We start from the raw sequence: 21823 nt of genomic DNA, 5'->3' as shown, positions 1-21823 counted from the left end.
TAACAAGCTAGTCCTTTGACATAGATGAATTACGTAGATCAATGATCCTCGATCGACAAAATTGAACACTTTCCTAGACGTAGAAGATTCTATTGTAATAAACCAGTCTTCTGACACAGTTGGACTACATAGTTCAAGGCCCCAGATCATCAAGATTGAAAACATTCCTAGACCTAGGAGACCCTAGTCATTTTGAATTCCATCTGGACCAAGAACTATAGAGTACATTGTAATAAGCTAATCATTTGACAAATTTAGACTGCATAGTTCAAGATCCCAGATCATCAAGATTGAAAATATTCCTGCACCTAGAAGACCCTAGCCCCTTTAAACTTCATCTGGACCAAGAATTATATGAGACAACTTAATAATCCAACCCTTTGACACAGTTGAACTAGATAGTTCAAGGTCCCAGGTCCTCAATTCTGAAGTCTCTTTGAAGTCTTTGAAAATTCCAGCAACCTCGAACTTGCCCTAGACGAAAACCTCATTTGGATCTCAGAATGTTGCTACTCTTTTGAGGAAATTGCACTAAGTCAAACGATGCCTTGAAGAGTCTAGGCTCCAAACAGTTTAGGCTCCAACGAATGTAGGTTCCAACGAGTCTAGCTCACGGTTCATTTTGTCGCTTCGCGGTTCAAGATGGAGACCCATGACCTCACGAGATGACTCATGGATAGCTGGAGGTGAACGCTGGGTCCCAGGGTCAGATGGATTTTCCCGTGTAGCGAGCAGGCAGCAGGTGCGTTTCGATAATCGACCGCATGCTCCCCGGCTTTTGAACGACACCCACCGTTGAGTCACGAGCATCTTCAGCCGGAATGACCACTTTTCGCGAAGTTCAAGGCCGAGACACTCGCGGCAGAGGCGTGTTTCGATAATTAATGCGGCCCGTGGCGAGATTAACGAGCGTTCCCGGCTACCCGGGCTCGAATATAAATTCGGTAGTCGGCCGGGCCGAACTTTTCGAGCTTCTGGCCCCTAATGAGCGAATATTAATTAGTCTGGCTGGAGTAATCGTTGAGAGGAGACGGTTTACACGAGGACGCAGCGCCTCAAGATCATCTCGAGATCATCGTCGTTAATTTAAACGCGACGCTGTGAAAGGGGGACGCCCGTTCGCCTAAGTGCCCGAGCCTCCTCGGTCCTCGGTGTGTCGTAGGCGAATTGCAACATTGATGAAAAAATTGTAACGTTCGTTTGAAAAACGTGATGTCGATTGAAAAATTGCCACGTCGATGAAAAAATTGCCACGTTGATTGAAAGATCGTCACGCTGATCCGAAATTAATACGTTGATTTAAAAATTGTTGCGTCGATTAAAAGGATGTAACGTCGATTAAAAAGTTGTGATATTGATTGTGAGATCACGACTTCGGTTAAAAAATTTGTAGTACTGATTGAGAAGTTGGAACATTGATTAAAAAATTATAACATTGATTTAAAGAATTGTGTTGTGGTTTATAAAATTGATACAATGATAAAAAAATGTAACATCGATTTAAAAATTGTTATACTGATTGAGAAATTGTGACGTTGATTAAAAGATTTTGACATCTTTTAAAAAATTTGTAACACTGATTGAGAGAAGTCATAATATTGATTAAAAAATTATAACATTGATTTAAAGAATTGTGTTGTGGTTTATAAAATTGATACAATGATAAAAAAATGTAACATCGATTTAAAAAAATTGTTGTATAGATTAAAAAATTATGATGTCGATTAATAGATTTTGACATTGATTAAAAAACTTGTGACATTGATTTAAATAATATAACATCGATTTTAAAAACTGTGTTATGGATTAAAAAGTTTTGATATGGATTACAAAAATTGTAACGCTGATTAAACTTATTAACATTAATTTTTGGTCGCGCTAAATATTGTTTATCAAACATTCGACTTGCCAATTAAAAGTCTTGTTGAATTGGTAAGTTATCAGAACGCTAACAGCTTCGTAAGAATAACACTGTTCACCGTTCGAGCAAGAAAACCCGAATGCCGAATCTGCATTTCAAGTTCGGATAGAAAGTAAACGCTGGACACCTGCGTGTCGTTGATTATGCATCCGGTTTTTACCAAAACGGTCGACCGATATCGACCGGTTCCGATCGAGCGACCGCCGCGATTTAAGCCGGCAGACAGCCAGGCTCCGTCCGTGTCGGCGACTTGTTTTTGTCGAAGCCACGAATTAATTATCGGCCGGAGACGCCGCGGGACCCCAAGTTACTTTTTACAGTGTCGGGAGGATTTTCGACTGGCTAGTTTTACGGCTTTTTCGCAGAATTCTTAAACCGCGCATCCACTGTTGCAAAATTAAAAAGAGGTGTGCAGTCTTCCTCGTTTACATCGAGCAGTGTTACCGATAAAAATGTCGACGATATTTGGAGGAAAGAAGGTTATACGATATTTATCGTTCACACCGAGGAGTGTTATCGCTGAAAATGTCGGCGATATTTGGTCGAACAACCGTAAAGAGGATCGAGAAGTGTGGACGCGGCTTAAAGCGAAGGGATCGTCGGAGTTTAGCGAAAATATAAATTCGACGGTTAAAAGTCCGGCAGCAGGGGCTTTGTTAAACCGACGGGCCGAATGATTTATCTCGTTCCAAGCATTTATCGTTTCGCCTGGAGAAGCTTGCTTCGCGGATGCACACGTTGCACCGCCGCGCGTGTGCACTTTGAAATGCAAATTCACGCTTGCCGCGGCAGCCGAGGAAGTTTTCGACGTGAGAACGTGCCCGGCGTTTCCCTTTCGAATTATTCTTCGCTCCCGCCATTTTGGCACCGCCTCTCTGTTGAAACTTTCGCCGGCATACAATTCAAATTTCCCGCCGCGCCGCGCCACGCCGTTCCGTTCCGTTCGAATCCCGTTCCTGTCATTTACAGTCTCATTATTCCACTATTTTCGTTCACCTTTTTCTAGCGCTCGTATCGTACGTGTTCTCCAGAATTGTCCGAGGAACTCTGAATCATCGATGACTCCCGCGTTCTTTGTCCCGAGGCTGACGTAACCGCCGCCATTAACGTCGCGGAATGTCCCGCGGAAAGTCACGCGTCTCGAGACTTCTTAAGGCTGAGAAATCGTTCGGTCCACGTTTTAATTCTCGTGTTTGTGCTCGAGCGACGAAGCAGAATTGAACAAACCGTTTGGCGTCGACGATTTCAAATTTTCCATTGTTCTCGCCTGACATTTGTTGCGATTGATGTTTCAGGCGATGCGTGGCCGCCATATTGGAATCTTCAAACTCCGACGTTCCGATTTATGCGTTTCTCAGGTTGTATTATTATTGTATTATATTTGAAGGAGGCGAATGTGTTTTCGGGTTCGATTGTCATTGGCACGCACCAGAGAACTTCCGGTTGCATGAAAAGGCTAGAAATTCAAGTTGCACCGACGACTCGACCTCCGAGACATGGCAATGTTATATCAGATTTTTTTTATCAGGAAAAAGAAAATTAAATTGAGATTATTAGTTTCAACCTGAAGTTCACAATAATTTAAAACAAAATAGCGGGAATTCTGAATACTTTCACGGATCAAGTGATATGTTCTCACTATTTTAACGCCTGTAAAAAAGTTTGAAAAAGTGTTCCAAAAATGAGACATTGGCGGATAATGGGTTAAATGAGAGCCGTCACTTCCTTCCAGTCAACAGCAGGATCGCTTCCGGTTCGGCGAATCCACCGGTTCCTCCATCCCTCGACGACCCTAATTTTCCGAATTCTTTTTTCGCACAAGTATATCAGGGATTACAGGTTATTTATATAAAAGTATCTCACCGTGACGTCACGTGCCGGATGCATTAGTTTCCCGGACTAACGACTGCCATTAATATTCTCCGGAAGTTTTCCAATTTTTTTTTCAGCCGTATCTAACCGACGTAAGGCAGACATATTGTAACTGTCCGACGTGACCTAACCTTAATTACTGTTCCGCCATCAGTTCTCTGAAAGCAGGGGACACCAAGGATGTAAACGAGCACGTAGTAATCGTCGTATCGTTTATTTTCATCGTTAACTACATTAATTAATTTTCTCTTATACATAGCTTCATTTATTTTTCTCCTTGCTCTCTTTCTCTCTCTCTCTTTCTCTCGTTCTCTCTCCGTCCCCTTCTGCTCTCCTTTCCCGGTAATCATTACGTACAACGGTGTAACATTTATAATATTTTTTATGTATAATCTAACAACGTTTAACGCGAGACACACAGTGTTCACAGAATATTCTTCACATCTCTCTCTCTCTCTCTCTCACTCTCATACGTAGGCACTCGTACACATACGCACGCACACACTCGCTCGATTTATCTTTATAATATAATATAATATATATATATATTTTTCTCTTTTTTCTTTGTTAATTAATGTATCTCTTTTCGCCACACTCTTTCACTCATATCTCTCTGTCTCTCCTTGAAGCGAAAGCGCGACTTCCGCGTGCGACTGTGTTACACATACATACATACATACATACATATATATATATATATATAATATATAAAATTCAATGTGTGTGTATATATATGTATAGTATGTCCGCGTGACACGCGTTGCATCGTTACGCAGGGTGTTTCGTTCGGTTACGGCCCCCGCGGCCCGGGGACCGTCGAACCTGGACACCCGGTATATATATATTATATACATACATCCATTGTCAGCGTTTCTCGATTAACGAGCCGAGTCTCGTCGAAGAAAAATGAAACAGATGCGGTCGCCGCTGATCGCCGCGCGTCCGCTCGACGCTTCTTTCGGCGCCGGACGCGGCCCAGTGGCGTCGCACTTCCGGAGCCCCGAAAAAATAAAACTCAGTCCGCTGTCGAGCGGACGCGCCGCTCTACAGAGAGCGACCAACTCGCAGAAAGCACCGGAGCATCATTTTCTCTCTCTTTCTCTCTTTCTGTTTTACCTTAATTCTCGAGAAGACGAACGATTTAATTGAGCACTTCCTTTCGTTTCTTCGTTTCGGGGCTGAGTCCTGGCCACGCGAAAGCTGCGAGAAGGTTTGCGAGGATAATGTACAAGGATAGCGCCGAGAATTGTTCGATGCGAGCTACTGGAAAAATATGCGACCGTCTTCTGCAGCGGAGACGGGCGGGACGAGGATTTTTGGGAAATGAAACTGGACAGTGGCTCCTTGACAGCGGCGCGCTTGAAGTGCGATAGATCGGCGAGGAAAAATCGTGGATCGATATTTTTGGGCTCGCTGGAAAGCGGAGACTCCATTCTTGATAGTCCCGTTGGCTTCAATGGAGAATAACATTTTTTGAACTTTTTGGAAGCGTTTGTATTCGAAAATCATGTAATTTGACGAGTCCTTTCGTTTCGCTGTCTATCCTGCCGGAAGCATTTTTTCCGGAAGAAATGATTTACCGGCGTTGAAAGGACAGGTTACACCCTTTAAAATGAGTCTAGGTAGATCTCCCTGCGATTTTTGTTCGTCAAATTACAGCACCTCGTATATCGACATTTTCGTATGCATGAAGCATCGACCATTAGTTTAACGTGGGCTGCACACGTTTCGTTCAAAGCGCGATAAATCGGCGAGAAAAAATCGTGCTTCTATTTGTTTTGTACCCGTTTGAAAGAGAAAAATACGATTTTTGAAACTCGTAAAGTTTTGGCGACGAGAAGAATTTGTTTGTCCCGTTACAGACATTTGAATTGGAAAATTTTCGAAAATATGACAATATTCCATGTTTCATTCGCATTTCGGAGTAAGAATTTTCTACGATACAATACGCCACTGACTCCGAAAGCAGAGATTTCGTGCTTTAAACGCACCCAAGTGGACTCTCCTCCGATGTTCTTTTCACGTAGTCACAATATTTTAAATATCGACAATTTCTCGATGATGGTCGAGTTGTTCAAACGCCGATGGCACACTCTCCATTCGAAGTGCTATATAAGGACGACAAAAAAATCGTAGATCAATGTTTTTAGACTCTTTCGAAAGAGGAGACTTTATTCTTCGGTATTGCACGTTTCCAATCGGGAGAAAAATTTTTCAAACGTTCCAGAAGAATTTGAAAATTAACTCACAGTATCCTCGAGAATGAAAATGAGAAACTAGAGTCGCGGAATCGAGCGTGGACCGCTCATTGGAGCCACTGCGAGTGCTCCGAATTTGCTCTAACTCAGGGACGTAGGAGTTGAAGGTAGAGCTGACGCGAAGTTTGTCTAACGGGCGTGTCCCGCCCGTCCCTGCGATTCGTGGTGGTCACTTCGCAATTAGAAAACTCGAGGAGCCGGCGGCAGTCGCGCGCCACGATTGTACGCGAAAAATAAAGCGGCGGCCGTGTGTTTGCCGCGGTCGGATCCGAGTGTGCCGCGGCCCACTTAGGCCGAGTTCGCCCCGCGGGAGTGATCAAACGTCTGGCTGTGAAGCACGCTCGACGAGTGTGCAGCGCGGGTTGCGTGCGCCTGCCGCGCATAGGCGTCGCCGCGCCGTCTTCCGCGCTCCCGTCCTTTTTTTCCCCGCGGCGAGGCCTCTCTCGCCAAACAGAATTCTGAACGACCGTCGAAACCAGAGGGAAAATCCGGAAAATCGACGCGCGAGCAAAACAATTCGACGGGTTTTTTTTTCTCTCTCTGCTGCGCCTTGGTTCGTCGGGCACGCGGCCGGAAACCCAAAAAAAAGAAGAAAAAACAACAAAAAAACAAGCCAATTATCCGACCGGAAATTGGTGAATTCTTAATTGCCCGGCCGCGGAATAAATTTCACGGGATTGGTTTTCGCGCGGGCGCACCAACCGGCGATATATCGATACATCGCGCCGGGGAATAACCGCGAGCGGCCGCCGCACACTGCCGAACGAAACGAAACGAAACGAAACGAAACGGAATGGAACGGAACGGAACGAGACGCGTTCGCGCGCGATCGAGTTATTTAATTAGCGAAATGACCGCGTTGTTCGATAGACTTTTGTTGCTTTTTTTTTCTTCGCCGTTTTCCGTTTTTCTCTCAGTTTATCCGTCTAACCCCCTCCCACCCCTAACCCCGTCCCCCAATCACGTTCTCTGTTCCGGTTACTTTCAATCGATTTCTTCGTCTGGCGTCGTTGGATTAATCGCGATTGATTAATTCCCGACCGCACGATCTCGTTTTTAAGCTCGTTGGTTTCGTTATTAAAACTTAATTCCCGCCGTTCAAACAGATTGTTCGTTCTAGTTCAGCTGCCGGCGGTGGGCGGCGCCGCGGTCGCGGGCCGGTCACGTGACGGGACCGCGCGACGCGAGACCCCGCCCACGTCGGTCCCCGTTATTACCCCCGGAATCGCGACGATGCATAAGCGTACTCGTTTCCGTCGAAAGTCGATTTTTCTTTTAGGCCTGTCGAGTTTTCAAAGCGATTCTACAGGGTGTCGCCGACACGGCGGACGCGCGAGTCGCGAGTCCCGCGGGACTCGCGACTCGCGCGTCCGGCCCCGGGCACCGTGTATAGCGAAAAATATACCTATTTATATTCAATATAGTTTTCTTCTGTTAATTAGTCTGCTATGGGGTTCGCGGCTCGTCGGAAACGAAAGAAAACGAGAGGACCGAGGCGTGCGATAGAAGCGCGACGGAGCGTGGCTCGCTTCGAGCGAGACAGCCCCGACCGAACAGAGGCGGGAAAAAGACGGATTAAAAAGTGGTCGCGACGGGTTCGCTACCCGCGCGAAAATCAAACGATCCGGGACAGCCTGTCCCCTCCGCCCCACCGCGGTGGGTGCTGGGTGAACGCGGTGTTTTTTCTGGGCAGTCGCGCGCCGGCCGCGCCGACCGCGATGAATTACACGCTACAAATTGCACACGAAAGAACGAACTAGTTAAAGACAAATATTGACCCGTCACCGGCACCCAGGCTTCCATTAATCCGACGCGTTCTCCTGTGGCCGGTCAAAAACTGGCTCGCTCTCTCCCGCCGCCTCTCGTTCGAGCTCGTGCAATAAGAAAATCACCGATTAAACGCCGCCGAAATTAGCCTACGGCTGGCCCGCGAATCGGCGAGTCGATTTTAGGCGAGCTATACTGATCAGGCCGCGATTAGAATTGAGTCAGACTAGGCCCTAATCAGGTCTAAGTTACGCCGCGGTCCAATTAGAACTTCGTTGGACTTGGTCCAAATCGGGTCTAACTTACATCGGGCCCTGCTTAGAACTCAGTCAATGCAGGCCCTTAATCAGGTCTAAGTTACACCGCGTTCCAATTAGAACTTCGTTGGACTGGTCCTAATTGGGTCTGACTTGCACCAGGTCCTGTTTAGAACTCGATTAATGCAGGCCCTAATCAGGTCTAAGTTACACCGCGTTCCAATTAGAACTTCGTTGGACTGGTCCTAATTGGGTCTAACTTACACCATGTTCTATTTAGAACGCAGTTAATGCAGGCCCTAAGTAGGTCTATGTTACACCACGTTTCAATTAGAACTTCGTTGGACTGGGTCCTAATTGTGTCTAACTTACACCAGGCCCTGTTTAAAACTCGATTAATGCAGGTCCTATTAAGGTCTAAGTTACACCGCGTCCCAATTAGAACTTCGTTGGACTGGGTCCTAATTGGGTCTAACTTACACCAGGCCCTGCTTAGAACTCAGTCAGTGCAGGCCCTAATCAGATCTAAATTGCACCGCGTTCCAATTAGAGCTGAGTTCAAGTAGACGCTAATTGGAGCCGAATTAAGCGCGAGTCGGTCCCCGCTACACTCTGATATGGGTCCTAAACGATATCCAATTGTATAATTGACATAGGCCCGACGCAGAATTTAATCGCGCTGGAGCCGAGGATCAGGCCCCAATTACACCTAAAAATTGGGTCCCAAGCGATCCAGTTCACGGTTAAATCCGAATTAGGCCTGCGTTTAAGCTCGGAGGTCGTAAGAATTAGGTAGTGTTCTAATTTATCAAGCACAGGTCCTAATCATCCTCGGACTAATACTCAAAGCGTAGGTCCTAATTAGTACTCGAATTAGGCGAGAATCGAGGCTACGTTCGATATCGAATTAGTCCACGTTTAAGTCGTGGCCACCGAGTCGGCAACGCGAAGAATTTTGCCGCGAAGATCTTCGTCGGTTCGTCTGGCTAATAATTACGCGTGATTAATAATTATAGGCTAATCGGGGATCACGACGGACACGTCGGGTTTAATTAATCCGTCGTAAGAGAACGCGCGTTCCTGTGCTCGGAGTCCGATGGAAAACGGGCCCGGTCGTGTTTGATGTCGAGGCACTAATCCTAACATTAAGTTTTCACGACAAGACGCATGGGTAATTAGCTAATGATATGTGAGGATGTGCTTAATCGTTAATGAGAGGGTTGCGTTGCACGCCGAGAAGCGCAATACGGCCCTGAATAAACTCTACCGAAGGTACACGTCGATTTCCTGCCGCGAAAACGCCACGAATCGCTCGGCCTGGGTCATGTCTCGCCCTGGCAATCGATTATCATTGACCCAAACTACTGGTAAAGCCGAACTAGTCTTCCCCTCCCCCCTCTCTCTATCTTCCAGACACTATCTCCGCGTCGGTTAAATATTCTTTTGCTCCCGACAGAAAATATCCTAGTATTCTATTTGGGATACGATATCGTTGACCTACGCTACTGCCAATTCGATTTTAGGCCGTCTATAATTGTCCTCAAAATTCAAACAAAGTCAGATGTCGGGGCGCTATTTCCGGAATTAGCTCATACGAGGTCCAAATTAAATGTCGACTGGTGCATAATTAATTCCGAGCACCGATTCAATTATCGTTGACACGTACTACTTGCAAATTTAAAATTACCACTTAGCCATTCTCTAATCGTAGTTATTTCGACACATCTGGAATTTGTAGCGTAAGTACAGCTTAATACGAGCAATTTAAAATACTACCGAGTCTAAACTTAAAATTCCAATCCTGGCTCAATTGTCATTTACTCGTACTACCGACAAATTAAAATTTTCCACTCCGCCGTTCGCAAATCGTAGTTATTTCGAGAAATAATTAAACTGAAGCATAGGCGCAGCTTTATTATGGCCAATTTAAACGGACATCAAGTCCAAAATTAAAATCCCAGTCCCGGTTCGATTATCGTCGATCTATGCCACTGGAAACTGTCGTTAGGCCTGCGTAAGGTGCTCGTAAAATTCGAATCGAACCAGAAATCATTTGGCCGCCACGAAATTAAAATTCCATACGATTTCAGACACCCTTGATCTTCGTTTAAATAAATTTTTCTCTCGTGGCTGCGGTATCGTCGACTTGTACCACTGCCGATTGACGTTAGGCCTCGGTTAGGTGCTCATAAAACTGTAAATCAATTCCGCCACGTTTCAATTATAATTTCACAAGCTGCGAGACACCTGTAGCCGTTGCTAGAATTAATTTCCATGCCCTGGCCGAGGTATGGTTGACCCATACTACTGCTAACTCAAAATAATCCGTAAAAATCAACTTTCCAGCCGGATCTTCGAATCGTACCTGCTTCGCAGATGAATCAGGTGTCAACCATAATCGAATCCAAGTTGAGACTCGGTTATGGCTGACCTGCACCACTGTTGGACCTAAACTGGAGCGATTTCGTGGCGCGGATCGCGAAGTCTGCGACGACGGACGATAGTCTAGAGCCAACGCAGCTATCACACTCACGTAGAAAATATGTTCACACGTTCTCTCTCTCTCTCGCTCTCTCGCTGTCTCTCTCTCGCTCTCATTTTAATCAAAATACCAAATCCTTATTCTCTTTTCCCGCGCTTTGTTCTCGCTTTGTCCTCGCTATCGTGTGCACGCGCTAGTCACACTCGATCACGGCCTATCCGCGAAAAAAACGCGTCTCTCCTCTCTCTCTCATACACTCTCTCACTCTGGCAATCTCTCACGCATTCACACGATATAGAACTCGAGCTCTCCAGCTGTATGATATATTTATATAGGTGATATGTACGAAATGGAAGATTCATGTTTCGCCGCGGCGTTCCTCGCGAGACAGCAAAGCCGTTCCCGGCTCCCTTCGTTAAGCTCTCCTCTCTCTCACTCTCTCGCACTTTCCAGTTTGTTTTTCGGCGTCCTCAGCTGTTCGAGAGCCCGAGGATCGCGGGTCCCCGACTCCCACGCGGCTTTCAGAGACAAACTTTCTTTCAGAAGCCGGTCAGAGCTCGCTGCGGAACTTGTTGCACGTGTTCGAGCCCCTCCGCGGCGAACTCCGACCGGGTTTAGGTCCGATTAATTCGGCCGGCGCACAGTCGGGTCAAGGTCGGCCGCGGTCAGGCCAAGCAAATCCCCCTTGCTCAGCCGGGATCCGGCTCGTCGATCGTCGAGCAGGGAACCGGGCACAGCTTTTCCACCTTTGACAGCTCGACGCCGCTGTCCGATCTTCACCCGCGTTTTTCCCGTCGAACATCGCTCGCCTGGAAACCCGTTCGTCGTCGCCATTTCTATGCATTTATAGTTCGAGGGCCAATATATCAGCCGCTTTAGGGAATTACGTGCGCGATGGCATTTAGAGACAAAAGGATACGTCACAGAGAAACTGATTGGTCTGAGAACTCATTCGTGGGGATAATGGATTTGAATGAATGCTTTATAAATATTAACATATGTAATAATATATAATATAGTAATATATATGTAGTATTTATATAGTAATATATAATGACATATATATTGTATATTACTATAGTATAAATTACTATAATATAAATAGTATAAATATTATATTACTATATATATATTTAATATATATGTGTATGTACTATAGTATATTACTATATGGTAATATATGGTAATATATACTATATATACTACGTATATACTATACATATACATACTATATATACTATATATGCTATATATGTACTATGTACATACTATATATATTACAGTATAGTGCTATATGTAGTATATATAGTAATATAAACTATAGTATATTACAATATATAGTATATATAGTAATATAAACCATAGTATACTACAATATATAGTAAATATAGTAATAAATAATATAGTAATATAATATAATAATATATCACTGTATAACGAGTCAGACTAACGATAAAGACGATGCATGATCTACTAAATACGAAGCAATTCGTTTCATCGAAATCGAAATACAATTTGATTCTTTCGTTATCAAAACAATTAAACGGTAAATAGTAGGCACGGCCAGTGCAGTTGAGAAACGAAAAACGCACGTCGTTTCTATGGAATGGATTGCAATGATTCAAGCCTTCTAAGAAAGACTGTAAAAATGGAATGTTCTAAATCGCAGTAATTATCACCTTTATCTGCGAGAATATCACCTTTATCCGCGCGACCGTGTATTTTAATTCTTTCGAAGTCTGCACTGTTTCGTACCTCGCCTACTCAATTTTCTCAAAAAACGCATCGCTTAATTAGCGCAGAATTAAACCTCGAAACAATTGTCTTTACACGTGTTATAATTATTATATTAACTGTACTTATACCGTTTCCTTTCCCGTTTATTATTTATGTGTCAGTGCAATGGCACAATGTCGTTGAAAACGACTCGACGCAAAAGCATTTTTAGCCACGAAGAGTCACGCTTCGAAGAATCGCTGCGAACGGAAGTTGCTCGGAATTCGCGTTCTTTTTTTTTCCAAAATTCCGGTGATCTCGATTTTTTTTAACGGTTACGTTCGAATAACTTCGACACGTTGAACGGGTCTCCAGGTCCGAGTCGAGAGCTTTTCGAAAAACGGCGCGCCCGCCGAATTGTCCACCATCGGATTGCAGTCACCCTTTTTCTCCTCCCTTCGTCGAAACCGCGGTCGACGCAGTAAATGCGGGCAATTTGTTCGAGCCGGCCGGTTCAGGCTTCGCTGTCCCGCGGAGATCGATCGCGGATCACTGTCGCGGCGATCTCTCGATCGCCGGGCCGCCCTTAGAACGTTAGATCTATCTTAATTGGTACTCTCTGTCTCGCTCTCTAGAACGTCGCTGTGTCTGTGTGTCTGTGGACCTAAGTTCACGGAAGAAAATTACACGGGTGCCTTAATTGTCTTACGTTCTACGTCGACCTGACGGCACACGTAATTAGATATACAGCTGGCGTACTTGTCAGGCTGTCGCGCGCGAGAACCCCGGATTTTTTTCGCTCCGCGTAATCCCCCCCTTTTAATCCCTCTCCGTTTGCCCCGACGAGAAAAGAAAGAAAAAATGAACCGTCGGAACGGGAAATCCCGTCGCGTTGACCCGCCGCCTCCCCGATAATACGTTATTCAAAGAACGGAGAAACGGGTCGCGGGAAGTCGCGACGACTCCGCGACTCATCGCGGAATATTAACCGCTCGCGCTGGAAAATGATTCCGCGGACGTAACCGAAACGGTGCGCCGATTATGGCCGAGAAGACTCGCCGAGAGTCTCGAGACAGGAATTTTACACAGAGACAGAGACACGAACGGTTTCGTTCATTAAAACCTTGACTGCCACGTTCGTCGCGTACATTCAACTCTGCTCGGCGAACTTACGCGATACAGCACGTTTCAATATTTGTTTCGTGAATTTTCATTTTCGCTCGCGCTTTCAACGTAGTTTTATGCTAGCTGCAATTACCTTGATCGAAGCGAGCATTGTTCGGTCGAGGGGAAATCGTCCGTTTATTGCGATACGGTGCAGTGTGTATCGAATAAATTAAAATTCTTTTCAAGAGTATTGCCGAGACGTAATTTCTGCAATTATTCTTCAGCTCCCTATTGTTTCGATACGAAATAATTCGCTCCGATTTCGCGCGATTTATACGAGCATTTCTGTGGCAGTCGACGCGTTGATAAGATCGAAATTTCGAAACGATCTGCGACGCGTAACGACGTATTGTTCGACACACTTCATTATGCGACACCATTACCGCGGACGTTTCCAGCTTTCGCGGCCGAAATCGTTTTAAGTTGTCGCATTTTTCGTAAATATTTGATCCGGAGCACAGATACGGTATTACTAGCGTCGTTTTAAAATGTCACCGAGTCTAATATCGTGAGATCAGAGCTATTTTAATTGCGGCTCGTTGGTCTATATCGCCGGTAAATATAATTGGAATTCGATCAGAAATAATTCTGCCAACGCTTTTAGCCTCTGTTCGAACGTATCTCTCGCGTCTTCGTTTGCGGCAACGTGGGCTTAGAACACTGCCAGTTGATCTTAGGCCTTTTTAAATCGTCCTCGAAGTACGAGCCGAGTCAGATACCGATGTATTATTTCTGGAACGAGATTCTGTTACGTTTGAATTGGATTTCGATCGGTCTATAATTCATTCCGAGCCGTGGCTACGTTATCGTTGATTTATACTACTGAAAAATTGAAATGTTTCACTGCACCGTTCTTAAATTATCGTCACTTTAAGATTAAGTCTGAAGTAGTTCAAAAGCAGCCGAGTCTTTTAAAGTTCAAAGCCCAGTTCCGGTTCGATTATCGTTGACCTGTATCACTGGAAACTGTCGTTAGGCCTGCCAAAAAATCCAAAAAATTGTACTCTTTGCTTTTTGCTATATCAATTCTCTCGGAAAATGAGACGCGACCATTGAAAACTGCAGCATACAATAAATAAAAAAATATTCTCCATTATTTTTTACATATTTTGTGATCGACGAAGAAAGAAGATAATTAATACATAATAATTTTCCACTTTTTTCTTTCCATTTCTATGGTTACAATTTACTTATGTTTTACGTCTTTTCTGTTTTTCCATTTTGCAATAATATTTCGGAACAACTTCAGACCGTTTCAGTTTCGGCGCTCCGCGTTCTTTCGACGCGCACAAGTCATCGCCGCGGCCGTAACATCTCGGCACGTATTTCCAGCGCAAGCGTTTAATGCAAACGTTAACGCAGAAATAGAAACCGCGAATATCTCTCGGTGGTCTCGCGCGCAACATCACCGACGTATCATCCTCATACGTATATATATATATATATGTATATTTTTTATACGTATATTTACAGCGCTTAACGGTATCATCCCTTAAGTGTCTATTTTGTTTTTCCATTTTTTTCTTTTTTTGGTTGTCCTCTTTTGTAACGTGTTCACGATTAATTCACGAGGTGCCGTGTACCTTTTATTTCTGTCCTTTTTCCTCGCGTCGTCCCGCGATATCTCTGGCAGCGGCGCGACCGAACCGAAAAAAACCCTCCGCCCCCGCGTGCCCCGCGCCGCGCCGGACCCCGCTTTCGCTCCGTTTCACCCGGTGCATCAAGTTTTCCGCCCCGGAACACCGGGGAGCGAGAAAGAAGCGAACGGTCAAAACGAAAATAAAAAGAAGGAAAAAAAGAGAAAAAACGGCGGCAGAAAAAAAACAAGACCGCAACCGAGCGACAAAATTATTTCGTTCCGCCCTCCCTTGATCCAATGCTCGCTGCTCTCTCTCTCTCTCTTTTTTTTACTCTTTGCTAAAAATTTCATCGATTTTCGTCGGACGAAACCGCGAAGACGAACGAAAATCCGAGGAACCAAAAAGATTGCACCGATCGAATTTGACCTGGACTCTCTCTCTCTCTCTCTCTCTTCGTCTACGAATTCTCCTCGTAACATGGATCCCTTTCGTCCACGTGGAAACGTTCACGCCACCTCTCCCCCCGCCCGATAGATTTTTTTCTGTTTTTTTTTGTCCCTTTTAAGTGATTTTCCTAGTAATTTAATTGATCCGCTTCAGAAGCGAACGACACGACAGTAGACAAGTATAACTATACTTTACCGACGGTATTGTCATGGTATCTGTGCCCATCGTCCAAGTCCAGATCAAAATTGCGCCCGCCCTCCCCCCGTCGTCATGCCCGTTCCTGGTCCGTTTGAGAAGAAAAAAACAAGAAGATATGATTGATCGACGTCGATTCACCCCCTGAGTGCCTCCCCCACCTTGCCATCTAGTCTCCACTGACCCGGTTCACCTTCCGTCCACCGGGAAAATTCGCTCTTTTAAAGACGACCGACCCCGGTCCCGTTTCCTGGCTCGCAAGGGTGCTCGCCACCGGTCAGATCCCCGTCGAGAACACTCGATACTCCCCGATTGATCGCGTCGTCGCGGACTGCGGATCTTCGTGCACCGATTTCTTCCAAGCGATTCCTTCGATCCGTTTATCTGGCGAGCTCCGAAGACGCCGCGCAGTGCGAATCGAAGAATTTCGGACACGAAAATCGAAGCATTTTTCTGGTAAAATTAGCTATCGAGATTTCACGGATTTATCGAGGTCGAATTCTTCGATTTTAGGACGATTTTTGTCAAGCTTTTTCGAGGATTTTTCTCTGTGAACTTTTTGTAAACATTGACGAATGGCATTTGGCGTTCTTTAGAAGTTTTTTACCGCTAAGTCTATCATGGTCGAAGGAATCGTTTCTCATTTTACGATTGTAAAAATTATAGAAACACTTTCACTGGGAATTAATTGAGGAAATTGCATTATTGGAGGAAATATTATAATGAGAATTGTACGAATCTAAATAAATTGGATCTCGTCGGTTTTACGAGCTAATACACAAGGCCAATTTTATTGCTCAGTATGTTTAATGTTAATTGAGGATTAATATCTCTGAAGAACGGTCGCTAATAACGAGAGCAGATGACGCGACGTTCATCACGTAAGTAAAAAAGAAGAAAAATAATGATTTACAGTAGAGACTCTTTTATCCGAAGGTATATTTTTTATAATATGCCGGTAGAGAAACGTTCTATTATCCAACAATTTCATTTCTCTGATTGTCGATAATGTATCTAAATAAGCGAGTAAGTTTATTCAATAAAAATGAGAGGTGACTTCCTAATGACAGATTTATGAGTGTTGGAAAGAATCATCTGCTTCCTCGCTGAACAACTATTATAGTTTTATATAGACTATTATAAAATTATTATAAAATGTTTATATATAATATATTATAGAATATTATATATAATATATTATGTATAATTATAATATTAATATTATTTATAATGTATTATTATTAAAAAATCATTATTATATTAAACAATCCTGCAAAGTTTCCCAAAAAATACGTCATTCAGTTGGAACTAAAATTTCAGTTAACTACAGTGAATTCTCCCTAATTGACGCTGAGATTGTGCAAAAATATGGACAATTTGGGAAGTGGACAGCTCGTTTTTATAGTTCTTGACAATCAGTAATTATAAAATCGAGCCGCACGGCTCGAATAATAGCGCCTCCTCTTCCTAAATCGTTCATTTTTGTGTACAATCTGTATGTCAATTAGAAAGAATTTATTGTAGTACCGTAATTAGATAATAGAACTATGGCATTGACAATAATAAACGTTCAAATAAGGGAGTCTCTACTGTACATTGTAAAACCGAGCCGATTTTCTTGTAGCCATGTCGCGAGGCACAGTAATTTCTCCCTAATTCGCGCTTCGATCGCGCACAAAAGTCGACAAATTGGGAAAAGAGGATTCTAATCTTCGAACCTCGCGGCACGTTTTTATAGTTACCGCGAGGCTTTATAATAATAACGCAAGACTCCAAAAATCGTATCTCCTCTTCCCAAAACGTCCATTTTGGCGCGCAATCTCGGCGCGAATTGGGGAGAAATGACTGCACACTGAGCTAAACTCATCGAAAATCGAGCAAAACGGCCTCTCGACTTTTATCACCGGTTGACCGCGCCGCGCGCCGTCGCTTCCGCGAATCCGACCGTCGATCGGCTGGAGATCTCCTCGAGGAACAATATCGTGTTCGATGTAGATCGGTCGCGGATCGGAGAGCCGAGGAAATCCAAGCGATCCGAGGCTCTCGGCGCGGCAGAACGGCCCCGTTTCCGGTGAACCGAGCCGAGAAATCTGCTTCCGGGCTACGGATGTTTGCGAGCCGTTCTACTTCCCCGGAAGTTCTGCCCCGCGGAAGCGAAACAGAGAGAAGTAACCGGCCCGGGGGGCGATGGTTTTCGAGAAAGATTACGCGACCGTATTAAATTCGATCGGGTCCTCGAGGCTGCGACGTTTTTGGGAGCCCGGCCCCGGGTGCACAAAGATCCGCAGTCTATTTATTTGCAGGCTGGGGAGGGCGCGGGAAACGAGCGGACCGTGAATTCCTTGGGAAGCTGACACGATCGAGCCGCCACCCTTCGCACAGTGGCGTCGAGACGGCGCAAAATCCGTTTACCGGATCTGCGAATTTTACGAAAATTTACTTCTCCGTTGCCTCTCCTTGATATCGGGTGTGCGCAGTGTGCCGAAGTTCGATTCGAAAGTTCACTTAGTTCGATGTTACGACTTCAAATTAGTCCCAGATTAGAGCAGCTTCAAACAAGTTCTCGCACGCCTGCGTAAATCGAAAAGGAACGCGACGCTAAGTGGCTTTCGATTAGCACACGTTGCTGCTTCGAGATCGATGCATTTGTTTACCGGCGATGATACCGTAATTCTTGACAGTTTATAATTTATGGGTTCGATGGAAATGCAGTTTGAGGCTCTTAGTTGACGTGTTGCCTAAGTCCAATTTTATGAAAAATGAGTTGATTGTGGAAATAGTTAATATTAATATATATTAGTATATGATAATATATATATAAAAATAATATATTAATGTAATAACTGGTTTTATTTAGCGTTTAAAGTTTCTGTATATTTGTGGCAACGATTTACGTCAATGCCGTACAATTTAACATTTCAATTTCAATTTGTAATTGCTATTCTTTCACTTGACGTTCTTGCAATAAATTTACGATCTGTTCGGAATTTTTTACAAGGTGTTACAATTTTCAGAATACTAAAAAACGGGACTTATGCCACTTGCCAACTAAGAGTGAATCTAATAAATCATCTCCGGTAAAGTAATGTAATAACTACAGTAAATTCTCTCTCCCCAATTGTCCTTCAGCTTCTAAGCAAAAATGGACAATTTGGAATTGACAATTTGGACAATTTGGACGATTGATTATTCGATTTTCCTCGTTTTTATAGTTGTCGATAATCGCATCTCCTCCTTCCAAATTGTCCATTTTTGCTTACAAGCTGAAGAACCATTGGGGAGAATTTACTGTACATTTGGAAGTGAATTCTCCCTATTTAACGCTCAGATCGTACATAAAAATGAACCACTTTGGAAAAGGAGATACAATTAATAATTAATCTTGCGACATTTATTTTGTTTTTTTTCCTGTTTCATTTATATTCTTCTTTTTCTATTTACAGTAAATTCTCCCTAATTGTCCATTTTTACAAGCAGATTTTTACAATTAGGGAGAACTTACTGTAAATAGAGAAAGAAAACAAAAAGATATAAATTGAAAAAACAAAATAAATGTTGCAAGGCTCGGATAATTGTATCTCCTCTTCCAAAATTGTCCATTTTCGTGCACTTAGGGAGAATTCACTCATACAATCCCTCAATTAGGGAGAACTTACCGTATCACGTAAAACGAGTATTTCAAGATTCCTTTACGACATCTTAAATATTAAAAAAAAATGATTTTCACTGAACAAATCGTTTAAACTCAGCATCATCGTTCGAAGTCGAACAAGTTGCAAAGCAATCCTCAATTCGAAACGAATTCAACCGATTTACTTCTCCGATCATTACGAAGCGTGCTTACGTGTAAACGCGTAAAACAGTCCGAAACAAATTCGACCATTATTTCAGGAATCATCGCGAACCGTCCGCGCCGCTCGTAAAACCCGAATCTAAAGGCAACAGAACTCCTTCGAGCAGAGTTCAGTCCGGACTTTTTGCCGCTGTTCGTCGAAACGACGCCAGTGTGCGAGCTCTCCCTCCCCCCACAATTCCTCCTTTCCGGGCGAGCAGCAACCGGCGATGTCCCGGGCTCGCGGATGTCCTCGAGACGCATCGGGACACCGGTCTGCACTTAACCCGTTGAATTTTCGAGACCCCGAACCGTTTTACCGTTTCTGTCGCCGTTTCCCGAGTCGATCTTGCACAGGAACAGGCGGCCGATACTTTGTCCGGCGATCCAACACTCGCAGATCCTCTTGGTCGGCTTGGAAATCGGCTCCGCGAGGCTCCTCGCCCCGGCCCGCCCGCCCTGCCGACCCATTTTCACGGCGGCGTGATCAAACAGAGGGCTCCCACGGCTGCCGTCTTCAATTTTCAATGGAGCCCCGGCATCTCGGAGCTGTCGACAGCGAGGAAGATGATCTCCCAGGGTTCTCCGGGGGCACCCGAGCCGGCTGTCCCGTTCCCGACCCTTCGAACCGTCCTGGTCCGCGCGGTTCCACGGGCCTCGGAGCCGAGTTGCTTGGCAACCTCGGCCGAAAAATCAGGCGCCGGTGTTCCTGGACGCGATCCAAGCGATCCTGGACCCCCCGTCGCCGACCCCACCCCCCCGGTTCTTATGTAGAACGGCGCACTTGTTGCGTTCCGCTAATGAATCTTCTGTCGCGAGCCATCGATTCCGCGAACAGGTGGTTAGAAGCCGTCCGGCGAGTTGTTTGCGCGAGGACGGACGTCCGTTTAGGCTCGGTTTTTCCCGTCGAGCATCGATCGTCTTCAGGTAACCCCGACACGACCCGTCGCGTCACGTCGCGCGGATCTCTCATGCGATCGCCCGGATCGATCTCCTTCTTCGTCGCCGGCGTGTTTGCCCAGACTCCGTAAACAGGGGAGAGTTTCGAGGCTTCACGGCCGTCCCGTCGCGTCGATATAGCTCTCCGGAATCGAGGTGTCACTTCTTCGAGGAACTCGTTAACCTGTCCCGCCGTGCCCCGTGTCGATCGCGCCACGGACCGGAAATGGAAATCCCGCGGGACATTGAGCCGGAGCTCCCGTCTTCCGAGACACAGGAGAATTTAATTGGCTCCGTGCTCGCGGCCCCGAAACACCCGCGATTTTTCAACCGTCCGACAAGACCGTCTCTCCCGGTCGCTTCATTTGTCCCCGGAACGACACGCTCTTATTTGCCGGCCGGCGACTCTTCCGGATTCGGTGTGCAGCTGCGGGAAGGGCTGATCGGCGCTTTCGGACGATAGCGCGTTCGTGGGCGCTGCGTCGATTGCAGGGGGCCGGGGCGAGGGCGCGGGAGGACCGGGTGTGGAAAGAGCCGAGGTCCAACGTAGGGGCGTCCTCCTCCGAAAGCACTCCGACGGTGTTCGGCAATAATTGAACGGCTGGCGACCGCTTGTCCAGACCTCGGACCGTCAACGAACCCCTGATTCCCGTGCGCGGCTGTTCGAACGAACGGATTGTCGGCTGTCAGAAAGGGTTGATCGATACGGGCCGGTCTCCCTCCGATGGCTTAGATCACTCTGGAGAGAACCAGGATCGACGACAGGGCCGTGATCACCAGGGAGTTCCGCAGTTCCCTCGAGGCCGATACTATCGCCACCGCGCTGTTGCACGCCTCCGGGGCCGGGTCTGTAACACATTGTTTCGACTTGTTCAATTTCGTTATTGACTTGGATGGCAAATTTGTTGATTGGTCTTTGCTTAATGACGTTTTAGGTGTTAGTTTATTGTTCGGAGTATTTTGGTTCTAAGAGGTTTCAGGGTTTGATTAGTTTTTGGGCTGCTCTGATTCTGAAAGATTTCAGGATTCGAGTATTTTTTGAGGTACTCTGATCTTGAAAGGTTTTTAGGATTCAGTTATTTTTTTAATTATTCTAATTCGAATAGGTTTAGGATTCAAATATTTTTCGAATCGTTTTGATCTTGAATAGTTTCTGGATTCAACTATTTTTTGGACTATTTTGATTTTGAAAGGTTCCAGGATTCAATTATTTTTCAGACTACTCTGATCCTGAAAGATTGTAGAATTCAATTATTTTTCGAATTATTCTGATCCTGAAAAGTTTCAGGATTCAACTATTTTTCGAACTGTTCTGATTCCGAATAGTTTCAGGATTCAACTATTTCTCGAACTATTCTGATTCCAAATAGTTTTAGGATTCAACTATTTT

At 45.0% G+C, this 21823-nt stretch overlaps 1 protein-coding gene across 1 annotated transcript in view; it reads right to left on the bottom strand.

Annotated features, from left to right (window-relative positions):
- Nucleotides 1-3988: 3988 nt before the first annotated feature.
- Nucleotides 3989-21823, bottom strand: part of AChE-2 (acetylcholinesterase 2) — a 183404-nt gene continuing 165569 nt past the window's right edge. Inside the window, exon 6 of the mRNA XM_033471499.2 lies at nucleotides 3989-21281. Within this exon, the coding sequence (XP_033327390.1) occupies nucleotides 21163-21281 (119 nt within the window). The 3' untranslated portion in view covers nucleotides 3989-21162. The remainder of the gene's footprint in view (nucleotides 21282-21823) is intronic.

Source organism: Megalopta genalis, chromosome 5, assembly GCF_051020955.1.
Source record: "Megalopta genalis isolate 19385.01 chromosome 5, iyMegGena1_principal, whole genome shotgun sequence".
Taxonomy (NCBI): domain Eukaryota; kingdom Metazoa; phylum Arthropoda; class Insecta; order Hymenoptera; family Halictidae; genus Megalopta; species Megalopta genalis.
This window is presented reverse-complemented; position numbering and strand designations above follow the sequence as displayed.